Source organism: Rhopalosiphum maidis, chromosome 2, assembly GCF_003676215.2.
Source record: "Rhopalosiphum maidis isolate BTI-1 chromosome 2, ASM367621v3, whole genome shotgun sequence".
In the NCBI taxonomy this organism is placed as follows: Eukaryota; Metazoa; Arthropoda; class Insecta; order Hemiptera; family Aphididae; genus Rhopalosiphum; species Rhopalosiphum maidis.
The window spans coordinates 48,500,444-48,522,501 of record NC_040878.1 but is presented as its reverse complement, the minus strand read 5'-3'; the positions used below and the strand labels follow the sequence as shown (position 1 = coordinate 48,522,501).

General features: G+C 22.3%; 1 protein-coding gene across 1 annotated transcript; it reads right to left on the bottom strand.

Annotated features, from left to right (window-relative positions):
• Positions 1–4,666: 4,666 nt before the first annotated feature.
• Positions 4,667–20,632, bottom strand: LOC113554188 (myosuppressin). Its single transcript, XM_026957919.1, has 3 exons — positions 20,494–20,632; positions 6,517–6,751; positions 4,667–5,204 (listed from the first exon to the last, which is right to left on the bottom strand). The coding sequence occupies exons 2-3, from the start codon at positions 6,740–6,742 to the stop codon at positions 5,104–5,106; spliced, it is 327 nt and encodes a 108-aa protein (XP_026813720.1). The 5' UTR covers positions 6,743–6,751; positions 20,494–20,632; the 3' UTR covers positions 4,667–5,103.
• Between the last annotated feature and the right edge of the window lie 1,426 nt (positions 20,633–22,058).

Genomic DNA, 22,058 nt, shown 5'->3' with positions numbered 1-22,058 from the left:
ATAATAAATAAATAAATACCTATACGATTATATTAATACTAAATTACTAAAAAAATATCGGAATATGTATTATATTCAAATAAAGGTAGATACCGTTTTTACTCGTATATTTTCTAAATTATAAGTTCCTTAATCATTTATACATTATACTTTAGTACTAGTACAGATACAAAGAATGTATGCTGTACAGTTGATACTATCTATTTTGGATCATATTCGTTATCCTGAGACAATACTTTAACACTTAAGTGTTAGGTATATCGTATATGTGGTTGAATGACGAATGTTGAAATAATACAAATACAACGTCAGCGTGCACGTGCATGAGTAGTAGTTAACCTACGTCACTTATTATCATTGCTCGGATAAATAATATTAAATTGTCAGTTTTAAAGTGTGTTTAACGAAATAGAACACTTATTATTTGTAAGTGCGAAAATAGTACCTACAGTACTTTTAATTTATTTTTATTTTTAATTAATTCTCTTTATTTACAGTATTGTAAAGACAAAAGCAGTAAACTGAGAATTGGCGTGTGGTCAACAATATAAAATACTTACCTATACAGTTATAAAATGTAAATATAAATATATTAGATATATATACACCATATTTTACAGTGTACCTATAAAATACTTTTATTTTTGTATAGGGGTTCTATAATAAATGTTTATAGACATGTTTAATAATTAATAACGTATTAATAATTAATTAATAAAAATAATAATGTTCAACATTTTAGTGAACACTTTGTGGCATAGATACTGCAGGTCTGCAAGTAAACTAGATAACTCATGAGAATTTATACGGTTTTTAAAAAAAGTGTGGTAAGTCTTTCCGTTTATATATATCCTGTTTATCTTAAATGCATTGAAAATCGATGTAATTTTTGCATAAACAAAGTTAAATTGATATTATAGGTAGGTATTTTTCTAATTCTAGAAAAATATTCTAACATAATACTTATATTATATATTTATGTGCAACAATGCTGTAAAAAGTTTACATGAAATTACTATATATATATATTTTAAAACAATATTGTAATAATATAAGAATAAAAGCAGGTAAACTAAGTATAAAACAATATGTGCAGTAAACAAATATTTACTTTCTTGCCAGGTAATTTCATTCATATTTATGTTAGTGAATATATTTATTATTTATGCAGTTTAATATCGTAAAGTGTTTATAATATTACGCGTCATAGGGAAGTATCTGCTCTTTATTTTATGATAGGTATATGGAAAAGACGTGTGTTCAATGTTCATACTTACATTTAAACAAATTATTTAATACTATACTATGGAAAAAAAATATTTTTTATGCATCATCGTGACACTATAATGTATTAATACGTAGGTGCATTTGAAATGTGTTATAGATTGCACTTCCAAACACAGGTTCCTGATTACCGCGGTTTGCATGTGAACGCAAAGGCCAAAGAGGGTTAAACATATTTTTACGAAGGAGAAAACATGTATAAAGAATTTTCCTCAAAACTTTATGATAAAATAATAAAATATTAATTTTATCGAAATATTGAAAACATTATAGTTTATAATATACAGACTTGGAAAGCAAACTGATTTACGTGCCAGTATAAAAAAACCCAGAGTAAACGTTCGCGAGCGTGGGGTAAATGTTTTTCGAACGTGGTAGAGAATAATGTAAACAATCGCTACGTCGAATTTTGGTAGCAAAAATATATTATGGTTATGAAGTATATTATATACATATAGACATAATATGAATTATTTTTAGAAATCCGGAAAATGTTTATTGATGAATAAATCCTAGTATTAGAGAATAGAGATTATCAAAATGAACAGCATATTGATCACTTACATAATATACAACATATAATAAATTAATATGGACTGAAAGAATATTATCGTCTGGTACATATTTTAATGCGATATACATTACGAATTGTTATTATTTTGTAATTTTTTTTTTATAAAACATGTATTTAAATATCACTCTTTGTACCAAATCGGTTTTACGTAATAATAATACCTAATATATATATATTTTTTTTATTTAAAATATAAAAATTCACAATCTGTTTAAATATAAAATATAATATGTACAATAAGTAAATTTTAGGGAAGGAATCAAGAGGTACGAGTGGGGAAGTCGCTCAGTAGCGACAGCCCAGAATTACTAATTAAGTGCATTATTGTATGCCATCCGTGTACGTTTTATTTTTGATATTTAAACTAAAAAAAAAAGAGAAAATTAAAACCTTATAAATTAAAAGTATTAATGTCTTTGTAAAGGTAGGTAGTACTTACTTAACCTACTTATGAAATAAGACGCTCATTTCATATTATTTACCGACAAAGTAATCACACGAGTGTATATTGATAGATATAAAAACCTAAATGAACCATTTGTTATAGTATTTTATATTTAGTGAAATTAAAAATGTTTATAGTAGTTATCTATATAAATAATATCATATTTAATATTTGAAAAGGATATTAAAATACTATATTTTTGATATTCACATGCACAACAATACAATATAGCCACACAAGTAGTAAATTTACCTATTATCAAATTTAATTGTTTTAACGTTAAGTGTGGTTTACGATATTTTTGCAATTTTTATGTAAATTATGATTTTATGAATAAATTCCTATGTGAAATATTGCAATTTAAAAATTCTTATGTATCGCAGAATAATTTTAATATTATAATAAGTCCAACATATAAATATAAATAATGTTCTTAATTTTTAATTTAACCATAAGTCAATTCACTATTCACTAAGCTAAGGACACAACATTTCTTTTATTGAATGAATATTTTTTATGTTACACATGAATCTGAATTTATGAATTAGAAAATAAAAATTGAGCATTTATTCTCTTCACAACGATATCACTATAAGAGTGGGTATTATTTATAATTTTATAGTGCATAATGTTGTTGTTTGCCATAACTCATGATGTAATTTGTAGAAGTATATTTAATTATTATTAATTGAAAATAAAATGCTTTTCAAATAAATTTCGTATCAATGGAATCATCTACGGGTAATACTATATTTTTTGGTATAATGTCACGATGAATCCAATAAACTCAAAAAACCTGAATACAAATGATAACAAAATCAATTATTTTGGAATGATTGACATTGTGAAATGTTCAATATGATATATACTATATTGAATTGAAAAACCATTTATTGCTTTTTTACTATAAAATGTACCTATGATATATTTCCGCCCTAATTCTTGACGATGTTTAAACGTCTTCGATATAACTATAGTATACCTAATATACGAATAAATATGACATAAGTACTTACTATATTATAATAATATCTTTATATTGACAACTTTTTTTAAAATAAATAATTAATTTTATTATAATTAAATATATTAAATAAATAATCAAACTCAAATATGCTATTTTGTGGAATTATTTAGCTAGTTTTCTAACTGTATACAATTTTATTATTTTTGGTTTTAATATATAATAATTCTATTGTAATTTTTATAACTAATATTTATATTTATTATTAATTAAACCAATACTATGTAATTCTACTTAATATTATAGGTAAAATAGATAATATATAATGATACTATACCTTTTATTACTATTTTAGTCCTCTTTTAAATCTTTACCTAGCGACAGGATATAAGGATGGTGGACGGTTGGTTGGTGAATTATACTTCATATCCTTGTAAGTTTTGATAATACTTTCATAGTTGTATGTCGATTTAAAATGACAATTATACAAGAGATTTTAATTATTTGTTTAAGAGGCTGATAATTTATACCATTAACTCATCTAAAATGAATTTCAACGTATATCACTGGACATACATATATGTATGTTATAGAGACACGTTACATGGATAAGGAAAATATAATTTTTGCAATATAGTTTTTTATAACAAATTTTAGAATAGTTTTGATTATCCAAGCTAAATAATGACAATTTATTACTATAATCATTAAAATTATATTGTAAACAATTTTAATATGTATGCGTTGTACAAGTTTGGATTTATCTGTTTTATAAATTGTCATTTATGTTTATCCGATTATTCTACTAAAATATTGCTGATGTTATTTTCTATTTCAAATTTTTATACTATTTGTTAATAACTTATAATTAAATTATGTTCTCTTAAATTTAAATTACTTACATTGAAAAGATTGTTGTTCTCATCCTTCTAAAATATTGCAAAGTAATGCAATATATATATATAATATGTTATAATCATAAGAATTTATTCATCTAAATAAATGAAGTTTATTCATACCCAAAATCAATATGTTTTAAAATCATTCTGTAGGATTGTCTACAGTATAATAGTTAATTCCATCTGTCATGAACAGTATTTTATGAAGGAAAAGAGGATAATTTGTATTTGCTTGCGTCAACATTCAATGTTTTCAATTTGGAATGAAGAAAAATATTATGTAGACAAAATGTAATTGTGTATAGTTTTTTTTTTAAGTAATTTTATTTATTTATATTTATATTTAAATATATTTGTATAGTTTTATAATAATAATAATCGTAATAATAATTATGGTTAACAGTAATTCAATCTATATAGTGTACCAAATAAGGTCTATTAATATTATTAATTATAGAATAATAATATATATATAACATTTTAAGATGTCTTCTTACTAAAATAAATAAACAAATAAATAAAATACAGCAGACTAGTATGTTATTTTAAGTAAACATGAGCAGATATTCAATCCTAACGAGGTAGGTAAACAAATAATACATTAAAAATAAAAATAAATTAAGTCTTAAAAATGTGTTCACAATAATTTTGATCTTATTGATATAGGTATTAAAATTCTACATTGCTGGGTATGCTATGTAAATCAAAACAATTTACGCGAGTAATAAATAAATAATATAAATACAAACAAATGATCGAAATGTTAATCTTAAAGTATAGTTTTCTTTTTTTATGGTGTAGATAGTAGTCTACGTTTTTTATTTGCAATAACTATATATTTTTTATTATATATGACACACAAATATAATAAAGTTGTTTAGGATCTAAGAGAAGAAGAAGGAAGTTATCTTAAGCATATTTTAAAAAGGCGTCGTATTTAACGTCTTCTGCGACCGAATCTGAGGAATACGTGGTCCAGATCTTGGCGTTTATCATTTTGCATTGCTGTATCGACCAATCCATCAGACATTCTGGTGTCTGTGAAAAAAAAATCACCTGAGTATTATTGTTAACAATGTACGTATTGTACGTAGTATATGTATGATAACATATTGTATAATATATAATACACAAAAGATTTTAAGTTATATTAATAATCAATAGAATATTAATTTTAGATGAAAACTGTAATAAAAAAAATTAAAATTAAATATTTTATAGCACTTTTATGTATTTTTTAAATAATTTGGAGAAAATTTAAAAATAATTAAAAACATAATTAATTAAAAGTTAATGTTAAATAAAATGTAATGTAAATCTTTTTGTTTAAATATTTTTAATTGGAAATGTATCAATTATTATTTAGATTAGAATTATTAAAAATAAGATAAAAGTCTAAAAAGGTTATAATTTTTGCTAGCTATTGACATACACAGTATTTAAATACAATAAATTTTACAATTTTTTTTCAACAATTGAATTAGCATTATATATATATATATATATATATAAGTATCGTGAGTTTGATTAGGATATTTTTAGAGATCAGGTAAATTTTTTTTGTAGATAGAAAAATAATATTGTATCTTAGAACACAACAATAGTATGTATATAAGACGCACACGGTTTTTAACGCTTTAATTTTACAATTATTAACGCTTAGTTAATATCAAATATATTAGTGTACTACACATGGATTGTTTGTTTTAAAAAAATGAGATAATGAATATACATGTATAATGTAAAATTGGAATACATAATAGGTATGCAAAGCAATATACGGAATTGAGACTTTTTATAATTAAGAACAAGTAAAAACAAAATGACGTATTTTAATAGGTGGTGGAGTTTTTAATCTATACATATCGAACTCGCTACATTATAGTTATAACTTTATAGTTTATATAAAATTAAAAAATATACCACGAAAGAGTTCTATCACTGGATATCTTCTTTTAAATTCTTAATCTCTAAAATGTAATATATTTATTTAATTTATTTTATCTTATCTTATTAATCTTTAAATATAATTTGTGTTGATTATAAAATAAAATATTTATAGATTGTACAAATTATAAATGAAAAATTACACAAAAAAAAAAACGTGCATTTCCTATTTGGTTTTCAGACTTGTAGTAGCCGATTAGTCGATTGCTAATAATAATAATATTATAGTAGTTATAATTTAAATTTTTTTAACGTAGGTACATACCTACTTTACTACATAATATGGCACTATTCTATATACGTATATTAATTATGTACTATTATTTCTGCTCTTATAGTGAAGTACATCATCATTATATATATGATGTGGTATTGAATATATACACTTTGTAAGTTTACTCACAAGGCATAGGCACCGGATACTGTTTATCTTGAATAAACGTTTCGATGGCGTTTGAAAGTGTGCGGATGGTGGACAAAGTCAAACATGCTTCTCGCACCTTTGGCGGCGCGTCTTCGAGCAGCCCTGGCATACACCGCGTGGGAAGGTTGTTTATCCGGCACTCGCACACGCTAGCCACGACTAGTAGCACAAGTGCGCTAGTCAGCATCGTCCTGTACGTAGACATATTTTCTTTCTAGAATAAACAATTATAATAGAGTTAAAAAAAATTCTTAAATATTGTACTGCATCTTGTTAGATAAATGAAATACAATCATTGCTCATGTATAGTGTACAATTAATTAAGATACGAGGTGCGAGCCTTAAAGATAAAATTATATACGCTTTGCATAGTTCGTTTGTTGTTGTAGACAAATATATTATAACAGTTTCGTTTACATTATTCTTACACGATTATAGGTCATCCGAAACAATAACCAATATTATAAGTGGGTAATGAGTATTTTATTTGTTTCCTTCCATTTTGTTTTACGTCGGAAATACACATATCCGAGTCGATTTTGCGTCTATTATTTTTCGCAAACCCATTCAGTTATATAATATTTTGTCAACGAAGATTTTTTTATTGATATTATTTTTAATCTCACCAGCACGATAAATAGGTGTGCGAGGTGTATTTACTATTGTACATATGTATTGTCTTTCGGGCTATTTAATTTCACCTAATACTAATCAGTATACTGATTATATATATACATAATTTTAAAACCATATTAATGTTTGCGTTTTGGAGTGATTACTCTCTATTATTAGTATAGTAATATTATTATTTTTTTTTATAGTGAATTTGATATGAAATACAGTCTAATAAAACAGTTCAATCTTATTTGTTTAAAATAATATGTAAAGCTTTTTGAAATATGATAGTTTCTTTATGTTTATGATTATGATATAATATGATATTTATTAAATTGTACTTATTAGGTAATAATAATTATTTGTCACTTGTCATATTGCTTATTTCCATTTTTTAATATCTGTCAAGGGTTATTTTTTACAAATTAAATACATTTATTTTCATTCTTTTTAACTATGTATAATGTATTATATTTAATAAACGAGTGTTTGGTATAATCTTACTTGATGGTTATACATTTAAATCTTGTCTTTTATTTGCATGTCCTCGGTACTTTCACGCAATAATTATATGTCATATGAAATTAATATTTTTACTTCATTCGTGTAAGTTGAATATTTATTATTCTTGATAAACGTCAAAATAAATAATTATTATTAAAAAATAACTAAATTACTATAATATTTGACATTTGTTATTAGTTTTATTATTGTTTGATTAAATCATTAACTAAATCGGGGAAACTCTCTGTGATGTATTGTAGGTTTCAAGTTTTTCTTGTCAATTAGTAGGTCTCTGTAATAGATGTATTTAATTTTAATCCAATGATAAATATCTGTGTATAAGAAAGAGCAATTTTGAGCTAAAGAAACTGAGCCATCACTCAGGTGGATCAGCCTCTATTTCTAAGAACATTTTACAATTTATTTTATTTGTATCATTATTAGTAATGCGGTTACTTGAGTTAATTTTTGTTTAAACTTCACACGTATTATATAATAATGCCCTTATTTATATTTTCTATGTACTTTTTACTGTTTGATGAAGTTATTAAGTACTTTGTATTTAATTTCCAAACAAAAATTGTATCATATAGGCGTATAATAAAAAAATAATTAAAAAAAATTCGAATAGTTAAATTTTTCGATAATTATATCACGTCTAGAAACTGATAGTTTAAATATTTGTTGAAAATTTCAGGTCACTATATATTTCATACGAAAACTTTTTCCTTTTTTTGTGTTTTTTCTGACTATTATTAATAAATAAGATAGAAAATTACGGGAAAACTTTCATTTCTCTAAAAAACAATTAGATTCATTTTAGTGTCAATGTAGTTTATATTGAGATAAGTTTTTTTTTTTTTAAATTACTAATACATTTTTTTTTCTAATTGATTAATGAATTACTAAATAATTTTTGTATACAATTATGACCATTATATGATATTATTGTTTTACCCGCATATGTAAAAATGTTTACTAAAATGCATAATACCTACTACTCGATAATATGAATTTAGAATGATAATATATTATACTAAGGCTTGATGAGGAGAAAGATAAAATTGGTGACAATATTCCCAAATAGACATTTATTTTTTGTCAACAGAGGATTTAACATTTACGTTTGATTTACCGAGTTCTGACAATGGCGGTGACATGTATAAATTCAACCTTTACACATACAGATATGATATATTGACATATTGTACCCACATAAGCTCTTTATACTGATAATTCCTTAAATCCCGTTACAATTAGATAAACTGTAAAGTTTTGATTCAACATTTAAAAGAAAAATACAGTATTTGTGAAAAAAATAAATTACAACTGTATAAAAAAAAATGTATCTATTTCGAGGTTAAGCAAATTTGTCAAATATTAAAATGTAATATAAAATAAATATATAAGATTTGTAATAAAATACCAAAATTTTTTTCTTATCGAAAATTTATAACAGTTAATTTGATCGTTTGAAATGAGCTAGTTTTGAATAATAACGATATTTCCGTATATTTCCGGGTATTATTAATAATAATAAAAATAATACATAACTTTTATTCTTCATTATATGCTTATTGATTGAATATTTATTTGTTTAATGAGATATATTAATTCAATGTTTTTTTAAGACTATTTTTTTAAAGAAAGTCTTCAAAATAATCATATAATAATATTTTAAAGAAAGTAAAATATGTTAAATAAACTATTTGTGGATAGCCTGTGAGTACAAACAAAGTGAGACTATATCATATTATTACTAGTAAAGTTCAAGTAATCTCTTGCAAAATATCAGAAATAATGCGATTTTGTTTAATTAATTTAATTTAAATTGTCTATATTATTTATTTCATAATAGTTATTATATCAAATTATCACTATGGATCATGTTTTGATAACGTGCCAAAAAGTGTATAAAAATATTCTTAATAATAAGTAATAATAAGTTTTTATACAAAAAATATACTAGCACTTTTGATTATAATCAAAAACAATTTCAATCAAGAGAAATAGTCTAAAATGGTTTAAATATTTTTTATTCCATCAATATTATATTTTATATTTTATATATTCGTATATATCCAATTAATAGATAAATTTATATGTGTTTTGCATGTTGTGATTAAATATAGTTATTGTTATTACTTATTCCGATATAATTTAGATATAATACGGTTAGATTTAACCTAAAAGGAAAATATACTATAGTAATTACTTCTTAAATTGTTATTTGTACAGAATATTTCAAATGTATAAAATTGGGTTTTAAAAATAATTTGTTACTTTTTTCCTAATATCATTGGTTAAACATTAAAGACGTCACAACTATTACAAAATATATTTTATATAATATGTTCTATCAATTCCATCAAGGATTAGTGAAAAATATTATTATACATTATTCTATAATCTTTATAAGCTTTATGTGAATGATTGATAATTTTAGGATATCAGAAACTCAGAACTTAATAATAACTGACGGGAGTTTAAAATTGTTTAAACAATAATTTATTTACAAAAAAAAAATACATAGCTGAAATTTTATCTTTAGTATTATTATTGAAAACATTTTAAACATTATTATTTTAATACTTTCAAATTATTTGTATTTAAGTAAATTAGTAAAACCGTAAATTATATATAAAGGAATGTATAGGTGCCTATACTCGTACAATTTGGATCTTCACCCTCATTACTTTACTAGTTTTTATAGTCTTTCTCATAGATAGAACCCACGCTAGTCCCGATAGGTCCCTTCATGCTTTGTAATAGTATTTGATTAAATTTGCGGTCGGTTTTATTGGTCGAGAATTCATATTATAGGTCTAAATTAGCTATTTTCAAAATTAGACTGTATGCTGTTATAGTAACCATGTGTTTTCTGTGAGATAATATAATATTAAAGCGCATTTTATTTAAAAGATTATAATTTATTCAGGATTTACTCTTCATCATTTATTATTTTTAATTCTGGTATAAAAACTGAATAAAATATAATTTGCTGTTACAATATAAATAACGATAACTATCTTTAATATAAACTCCAAAGTTATAAGAACAATAGATACTGTAGGTTTCAATATAGAATTTATATAATAAAAAAAACACTACTTTTAAATATCTGGAGTGGTCAAAATATTTTGATTGAAAAGACACGTACAGATTTAAAGACATTTAAGATAATGAACTAAAATTTCTCCAACGTATTTCTCTGAATAAAAAAAACGAAGATACTCTTTTATACAAAAAGTATTAACTATTTTACCAAGTGTTTGAGATTAAATCACGATTAATAAAAAAATGATAACCAGCTTACATAATGTTATTATTAAAGCTTATAGAGATACAACCGTTTTCCAATAATTTGAGATTATAATTGTTGAATGTAGAATAATCAATAACAAAATATGTTAATATTTTTAAAACAATGGTAAATCAAATATTAATAATATTACAAGAAGTTTATTGTAAGACCAATTTTTCGTTTCATTTAAAATTTAAGGTCAGATAATTTCTAATTAAAAAATAAAAAAATATAATATTATAATAATATTTATTTATTTTGAGGTATTGTAGCTAAATAAATTGCCGATTGTGAAATTGTTGATTTACAATTGTTTTACAAATAACAAAGGAAAAACAGTTATCTAATTTATATATCTAAACAATATTCCTCAACTTTCTAACTATATGTAATACCTTAAATAAACTGGACAATCTTCACTACACGATTCGATAATATCGCTTCTTGTTAAATAATGTCCAACTACTAATTTAATAGGAAATTAAATATTTGTTTATTATCCTAAAATAATTTCTTTTGAAATAGTATTAAATATTAATTAGACTTCGTTACACTATTAATGACATATTGATTACTTATACAATTGTACAGTTATTAACGTAATTTATGAAGATTAAAATTTGTTAGTCCTTTTGAACTCTAAGATTATACAATTGAATTTCAATCAGTTTATTTGGTTTAAAATGTAGTTTTGTATAACTGAAAATGATTGAAATTTAAAATTATAATCATTTGTTTTTATATGTGATTTATTTAATAAAGATGTTTTATCATTTAAAAATTCTCCGGGTTTGCTCAATTCTCTACTTATTTAAATAAGTATAGTATTTTTATCGCATTAATAAACAAAAATACTATTATAAAACTATTAAAACTGTATGTATGTTACATTTATTTACTCTTGGGGTTTTTTTATGAATAAATTTAAAACATTTTTTTAATATGTGAATATTATCTGACTATTATATTATATTTTTTATTATAACCGAAATAATTTAAATTTGTCTGTTCGTTTTGATGTAAATAATAAAAAAAATAACATTGTAAAGAACGTTGGTGGAATTTCTTTCAGCTGAAAATTGGTTAGATGATTGATCGTGAAAGTACGGTTACGACAGAAAAGCAACAAAATCGTTCAAGTACAGTCGTGCGTATATTTTTATTTTCTGAGAGGTATGATCATAAAATAATTTAAAAAAATAAATCTTCTCTCTCATCTTAATATGTATCTGTAATATTATTATTATCATGAATCATGATTGCAACTTTATTTAAAGCAATTTAAATTTTAAATAGTATTATAAGTGTATAATTTTCATATTTAAAAGTATTGATATAATATATATACTTAACGTCTAAAACTTTTAACTTTTTTAAAACATAAAAAGAGAAACATTTTTATAAGAATCAATCAAATAAAATTGTTGTTAAAGATAAATATTAATTTTTTTTTATTTGAAATGTTGTAAATTGTAAAAATAATGTATTATAACCTTTATATTTAATATTCATTATATCTAACTAATGTCTTAATATATAATTTAACTGTAAATTATGTCGATGGTTAATTAAAACTATAACTGTATGATCAATTCAGTATTTTATTTCATTTTTATAACTTTATTACTAGTTAAACTTATAATTAATTATTTATATGGTAAATTGTTCGAAAATTATAAAATGGAATTACATTTTACAACCTAATACCTACATAGTGATTTTGTTATTATATGAAAACATCTGTATTGCATTTAGTAATATTTCAGATAATAATGTTTAAAAAGATTTTTCATACTCAAAATAAAACATTAAAATGCACATAGTTTTAATAAATTAAAGACAATATAGAAATAAAAAACCAAGGATTTAACATGATATTGAGTTATACGTTTTTTAAATAAATGTGCTTCGAAAATTTGTAATCATGAAATTAAATATTTAATATAGTTAATACTTGAAGAAGAAACACACTTGATAATAAAAAACAACACATTGTAATTGAAATTTAAGAACACGGAATGAGTGTCAGATTAATTGAATGGCTTTTATCAAAGAAAACTTTTGAAAATATTAAACATAAGCACTATACATCATATTACAATTATAATTATCACTTGAAGCTAAACAAATTGTCAGATTATTTTTTATTTAATAATAAATTACAATGTAATTTACCATTTTAATTAGAATAACATAAGCACTACAAAATATTAATAATATACATTTTTATTCTAAACAAAAATTCATAAACTATACCATAAGTTAATGATGATAAAATAATAACCGTTTATTAGAATAATACTTAATAATATTAAGAAATAAAAGTACATATCTAATATTTTAAGTATTGATTTTAAAGTGTGAGCATTAAGTTAATGTCGAAGATTAAAATTATTATAATCTAACTATTTTTTTATTACATGTTCATGTTTTTAAATTATTTATTGCCTATTTACATTTTTTAGGAAACATTTAATATTTAATGTATTTAATTTATATACCTACTTTATTTTTAAAATATTAATATAATAATACAACTATAATTATTTTGTTATCTTTACTATTTTATATAAAATGTACTAAACACTACAATTTTATAATCCTATGAATGTTATAAATAAGTATGTAGTTTTTTAATTAACTTAATTAATGTCTTAAACGTGATTTATTTTTAAATTTCCATTGTTTTAAAGTAAATATTATCAAACAATTAAACGTTAAATATAAGAAAAATTTTCATAATGTATAAAATACGATATTAAACAATATCGTTTTTATCATTTTTAAGAATTTAAGATGTCGTTCAATATAAAAGCTTTAATTAAGGTATGATGTATACATTGTACATAAGTAAATATTATTTGTTGTAAATTAAATTTTCTAATATCAGAATTAAATTTAATTAACTGAATATTATGAAAATTTATTATTTTATGAAATTATATTCATGTAAAACCTTTTAAGAAAATGTGCTAAAAGTGAAAATAAAAATTTATATAAGTACTGATGTTTTAGTAACCGAAATGTATACCTAGATTTATTTTAAATAAAATATCTCGATAATTTATTATATAAGATATATTAATAAGATTAATCTAATGTATGCTTATAATATCATATAACGTAATATATATTAAAACTATTTCAAAATATTTTTTTTTATCAGTTTGTATTTTGTAACATAATTAATTTATATAATATACAAACTACAAAGTAAAAACTTTTGATTGAAATATTGCTTTTACTAAGAAATATGATCTGCTTACATATGTTACTTAAAAAAAAAACTTAATCCAGAAGCTTAAATAAGCTTAATTAACTAGGTACTCCAGTGGTTCACTTAAAAGGTATTTTTAGTTTGTTTGTGATTTGTACATATTTTAATTAGATGTTGTGGAATTAATGTTTTAATAATAATAAAAAAAAACTCAAAGTATTTTACTAAATCAAGTGAAATAACAGTTTTAATAGGATATGAAATAAAATAAAACATAAATTTAATTAATGTATCTATCATATAATTAATAATGTTTATAATAAATTCTAGAGTTTATGTTCAATGGTAATATGTACTAGAATGAATGTTACATAGTCACTAGTCAGTTTAGTTACTAAACTTTAGTACAATATGTTATTTACCATTATATAATATAACGATGTTCATTCACAAAGAAAAAACACAAGTCTATTATTAACAAATAATTAACAATATTTGTATCATAATAATTTTCCTAATGACCATATCATTTAAATATTAAATTATTTAGTGTAAACAATAAAATTATAGAGCACGATTAACAATTGTATTATGTAACCATATTATTATAAGACTAGAACTTTAGGAGTAAATATTGTTGTATATATCATACATAACACACAACAGTAAGTGAAAACAAAATAAAAATCTATTGTAGTTTAAATGATATAAGTTTTGATATATCTATAAATAAATTTAACGAAAAATATATTAAGTAAATCTTTTAGATTAAATAATATAAGGGGGGGGGCTAACTTAAACATATTTTAAAACTTTATCATACATTCATACATAATAAAAGCATACACGTTTGAATTTGTTTATATAGATGTTATATTTTTATTTTTTGTAAACTGCATAACACATCAAATCAAATTATTTTTCTGAATGCATTTTATATTTTATAATTTTTGATGAGATTAGAGATTAAAGGATTAAGTCTTTCTCTTTTTTTTTTTATGTAAAATGGGAGATGAAATGTATACATGTTATGTAGATTAACTTGTTCAACAATTAAAAGGCAAAGTATGTGGAACGTAGAACATTGTTTAATTTTACAAACATGACACGGTCTTCATGATTAAAATCAATCAAATACATCAAATTATAATTTTTTGTTATCCATTTATATTTAAAATTGGTTAGAGAAAAAACATAATTCATACTTGAAAGGCTTAATAAAATCATTAGATTTTAAATGGAAATAAAATAATGCGAGTACTTGAATCGCATAGAAAAATAAATAATGAATTACATGTTAAAAAATTAAAAATCACACGGCCATACTCGAACAATATACTTTAAAATGTTTCATATAAGAAGAATAAAATACACGAAGCCGAAATAATTGACCATAAATATGAAAATAATATAAAACGATTAAGTAAAATAGTCTTTAGCAAAATAAAATTCAACGTTAACTAGATAGGTAGAGTGAACTTAAAGCTTTAAATTCTTTAACTTATTGGTTACCCGCGGGAACTATTATAAAAGCATACTATGTATGAACATATTTAAAACATTACAACTTTATTTGTATTATCAATGGATAATGATTATACTGTAATATAATATTATTGATCGTACATAAATTATGAATAACAATGAAAAGGAGGAAAACCTACGTTGGCTATAGTATAAAATAAGAACGTTTATATATTTCAATTTTTTTTGGTTTTAAGTTATATTCTTATAAATTAATATATATGTATCTGAAAAGCACACACTAGGGTTTAAAAGCCAACTCAGTTTCTGCTATTAATTTTCATAGGTTATTTTGAGTAAATTCATTTAAATTTAACCACTAATTAATATTTTATCACTTAATCTTACTAGTTATATTTAAATAGATATTATAGTGAAATGGAAAAAATATCTAAATGACTTTTAAAAAATAATGGTTAACTGATTGATGTTGACTGATAGTAAATATTATATACAAAATACAATATACTATAACATGTACGAATAAAAATTATGTCTTCATTTAATATCGATAAAACAATGTTAAAGTATGTGTATTGTACCTAAAACCTATACATATTTACTTGTCAATAGTCAACTGTCGTTATGTATCGTATGACTTAATTTTGATAGAATCGAATCGACAAATGATTACTTTATATAGGTAGTTCAAAAATGTATTTATTGTGACCTATGCGATCTAGTAAACAAATTAGGTAGATATATAGTTAAGTATTAAAAAGAACTCATAAAAAGTAATTTTGGAATTTTATATTAACAAAAAATAATACAGTATTGAATTTATTTTTCATATTACAAATGTAAATGAATTTAATAATACAAATAAAATCTGATATTTAGCGATTACAAGTAGCAAAAGCTAGATATTTTATAAAATATATTTTCTTAGTTGAAAATTATTAAAAACAGAATTTAAAGTTTTGGGCATTTAGATGGTTTTAATATTATTAATACTTAAGTATAGTAGGTGTGTATTATTTAACTCAACACTTTCACAATATCAATAAAAAACAACTCACTTAACATATTTTTATATTTACTATTATTTTTTACATAATATACCTACATCATATCGTTACATATAGTGAATAAATTTTCCGTTTAAACATGAAAATCGACCATCATATATTTGCAATACTTTTGAAAAATAATCAGTAACGTTTATATAGCTACGAAGTGTGAAAATAAGAACGCTTTTAAACTTTAACTACGCACCAACATGATGTTTCTCTAAGTTTAATATATTACTTTTGAAGTTTAGTAATGGGTTTGTAATATTTAAAGTGAAAACTCTATTTTATAGTTCTCATGTAAATCATATGTCGATATTTATTTTTAAAACCTTCAACAAGTTTTTATTACAACTGTGTGACATTGATTAAAAATTCTAGATCAAAACAAAAATAATTATAAATATTATTTTTAAAAAGTAATTGTAGTCTTTTATATTTTATTTAAATTAATTTGAACTATTGTAATTTGACCATGTTTTTATCTTTATATCTATTTTTTAATTAAATATTTGAATGATTGTATGTGAAATCAGTATTATTATGTAGTACACTCTTTTACCTATATTTAAAAAATTTAGTATTACTTCAAGGGTAATTATAAATTGCAATGATAAATTTACATTTTATTTGATTCTGTAATTTTTAAACAAAATACATTTTTGTATTACATAGTGTAATATATACACACTATGTTTTTAATCTATTTTCAATAATATATTGTGTGGTAGATACATAATACATACTATATAATATATTGACTATTGAGTAATAAACGAATAACAATTTAATAACAATTTAAATCAATATTTTTGTAAAGATAGATTTTCGTAAAATCTTCTAAAAATCCTACTATGTGCTAACATATAATAATATAATATATAATACATAAAAAATATACGCCGACTTTAAAAAGCTAGCTGGCTACTAGATTATTTTTCAGACATTGGCTGCGTTTATATGTCAACTAGATTTTTATTAAATTCTTATAGTTAAACGTGTTTCGATCTTTTTATTATTTTTATTATTTATAGTCAATTTTAGTAAGTGACACTGACAACCGTTTTAGATAATAACAAAACAACACTTCGAAAAATGCATTGTTATATTAAACATTAAATATTTATGTTGAATGTTAAATACTCTGAACGGCAATCGACAAAGCTATTATTAAAAAAATTTAAATATTTGAGGTAAAATGAATTTATGTATCAAACAATCTATAAAATGATTGGATCCTAAAAACATATCATTTTATTTTTTTGATAATGTATGGATTAAGAATAGATGCTCACTTTTAATTTTATTCTAAAGCAAATGTAGTAAGTTTAGTTTAATTATTTTTAGAAATACATATTATTTAAAAAATTGTTTGTGTTATAAATAATTATCATAAAATTATTTTTAAAGATCGATTTATAGACTTTAATAATGGGAATTCTAAAAAAGTGTAATAAAATCAAATACATAATTAATTTAAGATTGTTATCGTAACTTTTATTTCATAACCATCTATATATTTAAACAAAAAACTATTAAAATGCATAAGTATTATCAATTTATTAAATTTCAATAAAAGCTATACTTGAATAATATTTAACTGTATATAAATATATAATATATATAGTTATAACTGTATTTTTGATTCAAGTCTATAAAATGTATTACTTCTAATACAATGTATAAAATGTTAAAATTTGTTAAACTTAAGTTAATGTCAAATATTTTTGTTTTGGATGTTTAAGGTAACATGCATATTAAAATGCATAAATGAAATAATATCATGGTAATATTTAAAATAAAATGCAGTTTTTGAATTTAATTAGAAATAAATAATAATTATTAAATAAATCATTAAAACATTTTAAAATTATTTTATGCAATAGTTTATTTAAGATAAAAACGTACCTTCTGATTTTAAGAGTTGGGGAAAATACAAAACATATTTTTGACACGCATCATTCTTGTTAATAAGATAAAGGTAAAGGTCATTCATTCATCACATCCATACATAAAATTCTTTGAATAATAAACAAATCATCGTCCTTCGTCTTTCCAGTTATTTCCCTAGAAATATTTCCTGCGGGCGCCCTTGACTAGAGCCGTTTCATAAACACACATGAAACTAGGCCAACTATCTTAAACCATTGAAATCTTCAAAGACATATTGTTATAATTGGTTTTATAACAATCGATAATTCGATATTCTGAGTATAAATATTACTTAGGAATAATTTTAAGTCTAACTTCAACATTGAATGAAGTTTGAATTAAAATTCGGATAGACATGGTTAATAATGACGCAAGAATCGGAGAAAGTAAGCAACGTTTTATCGTTCAAATTCCGTACACACAAAAAAACATTGTATAATAAGGTAAAATAAATTTTCTAATTTAAGAAAACTATTTTCATACATTTTTAATTATTACTACTGTTAGTAAAAAAATATTGTGTATACCTAACAATGTTTTTTTTTTAATTTAAGCAATATGATAATATAATGATTTTGTATAGTTGTTTATAAGTTTAGTTTTACAGTAAATTACACGGGCTTATTGCTATATACGTATGACGCTACGATATTATGCCACCTGTCTCATGCGGGTTTTACAGCTATCTGACTTCATAATACTTTACTAGAATACTATTGTTATCGACCTAAATATCGAAATTCACAAATCTCTAATTTAAATTTAATCCAAATTAAACACTATTTTGGATTTAAACATTAAAAATGTTTATGTTTAAAAAGTAAGACATACGTTACTGATTTTGATATATATTAAAGTTTACTCTTATTGTGTTCTATTCATTGAAAAAAAAATAATAATAAAGATAATTAAATTTAATATTTTGTATTATCGTATTAATTTTGTATTATCAGTTTGATTATAGATTTATAGATTATTATTAAAAAACATGACTTATTAAAATTAATTTATATATTAGTAATTATTAAATCGTATTTTTTTTTCAACAACAATTTTATACATATTTTTTCAAAAAAAAATATATTTTTGAACTTTGAACTTTGATAATGACAATTACATATCTACATTACTCAAATCAAATAAATCTTGTATTACTTTTAATCTTTCTATAAACCTACATTCTAAAATACATATATTAAAATACTAATTATTTTTAGTAAATAATCATAATATGATACACCATACATGATTTTAAAATAGATACAATAAAACATGAATGAATAATATAGTATTTTATGTAATAAATAAGTAGTTATAAAATTATAGAAAACTAATTATTTCTCCAGATTGAATAAACTAATAATAAGCAGTAACAGAATAGTATATTTATATGGAAAACGTATTATCAATAGTCGCAAAGGATACTGGAATTATTACATTTAGGTAGTATTTTTAAAATTTTTCATAACGAAAAAAGGACATTTTTATCAGATTTGTTTTTAAATTAAACTATTTAAAATCAATTGTCAAAAGTGTAAAAAATGTGTAAAAATGCATATTATTTAAAATTAAACACTTGGATTATATTCGTTAAAAAAAATGACTATAGAAAATATTTTGGGTAAATGCTTATAAAAAAAAAATATGTTTTATTTGAACGATAAATTAAAATTTTTATTTTTTAATGATCAAACACGAATGTACAATATTAAAATAAATATTAATAAATATCATAGTCTATTGTCTTTCACACAGAGAAAAAAATGTATTAAATATTTTATGTATATGCACCATACAGAAATTTATTTACGAATCTTTAATGTGTATGTATAAAATAAAAGTTCACTTACCTTTGGTTTAGTGTTGATCAACAACGATCGAGCTTGTAACGAACGCGAGTAGTCGAAGTGCGAGATGGTAAAAGACGACGGGATATCCGAATGCAGTCTCTTATAGCTCCGGAACTAACACCTACTCACGCACGCTCCGCGGCACTTGTTGAGCGCTTGTTCGCTTATTTTATTGGGACGCGCATACCCCAAATATTTCCGGCCGGCCAATCGGTGGTACTACAAAATACAAGCTATTACACTCACAATGAATTCACAAATAATGACGCACGAAAAATATTTAACTGTCATATACGTAAATTTTGATGAATTAAAAAAAAAATAAAAAAACTGTTATTAATAATATAACTATAATAAATGTAGAGCTTGCGCCATGTTGGGACACTTAAAATTATTTCAAATCATGTACATGCATTTTTGTCTTTTGAGGTCGAGGCCGATGTCGGACAGGTTTAATCCTCACTATTGAAGATTGTCTTTGTCAAATCATTCAATAATCAATATGTAATAAATGTTATAACTTTCCTGTCTTCCGACTACTAAAACTCAATCTAAAAATAAAGTGAAATTTAATTGAAACTAATTATTTAATATATTATAATTGATAAATCTATACCGGGAGTAATAATTTTTACCTAAGAACGTGTATAGATATGATCTTTAATATATGATTTTAATTTTTAAACGTCATACAATAATTACAATATGTAATAAACTAATAACAATGTAATAAATGCACATAAAACAATAACTGACGAGTGTGATTTTGTGAATAAAGAATAAACCTATCTAATAAAACATTTTTATTTTAACCACGATAACATAAATGATAACAATATCAGATTTTTGTGTTTTATAAGGAGATGATATTATTATAATCAGTTTTATTCTATTTTTTACATATTATTATACTTATGTTTACACATATCATTAGACTTTGTCACTTTGAGAAAACAAAACTATTTCCTAGTATTAATTTATTTTTTAATAGGTAGACATGATACTAATATTATACCCTCTGATGACAGGGGATATTTAAATATTTTATGTATTTAAGTATCATTTTTTGATTAATTTATGAGCTTTATTATTAATTCATTAATGAGGTATATTGTATAATTGTGAATTAAGCAATTTAACTAATAGCAAACAATAAAATATGTTAAATAATTTTAAAACCCAAAATAATGTTTAAGTTACTTGAATGTTAACATAGTTCTTAAGTGATATGGATTTATGAGATATGTCTGTCTATCTGTCTATTTTATTATATTTTATATTATAATTGGGTACCTATACAGTCATACGGGAATACGAGTAAGTTTTAGTTGACATATTAAAATTGAATAAAAGCACATGATACATTGATACCTATACTAGTTATATATTTTATAGTTTTGGTTTTATAAAATCAATAGTTTGAAACTAAATGTTTAACCATAGTAATCAAATTATTGTGTTAGTCAATTGTAAATTACTTTTAGTGGCCATTTTTAAATTTGGACCTAATTCCTTACGACGGGAAAAAACTCCAATACCATTGTAAATTTGAAGATTTTACATTA

Excerpts from the sequence above, each read along its gene's own strand:
- LOC113554188 (XM_026957919.1), bottom strand. The coding sequence starts at position 6,742 with ATGTCTACGTACAGGACGATGCTGACTAGCGCACTTGTGCTACTAGTC. Across the intron at positions 5,205-6,516 it reads GTATCCGGTGCCTATGCCTT|ACACCAGAATGTCTGATGGA; the intron begins GTGAGTAAACTT and ends TTTTTTTCACAG.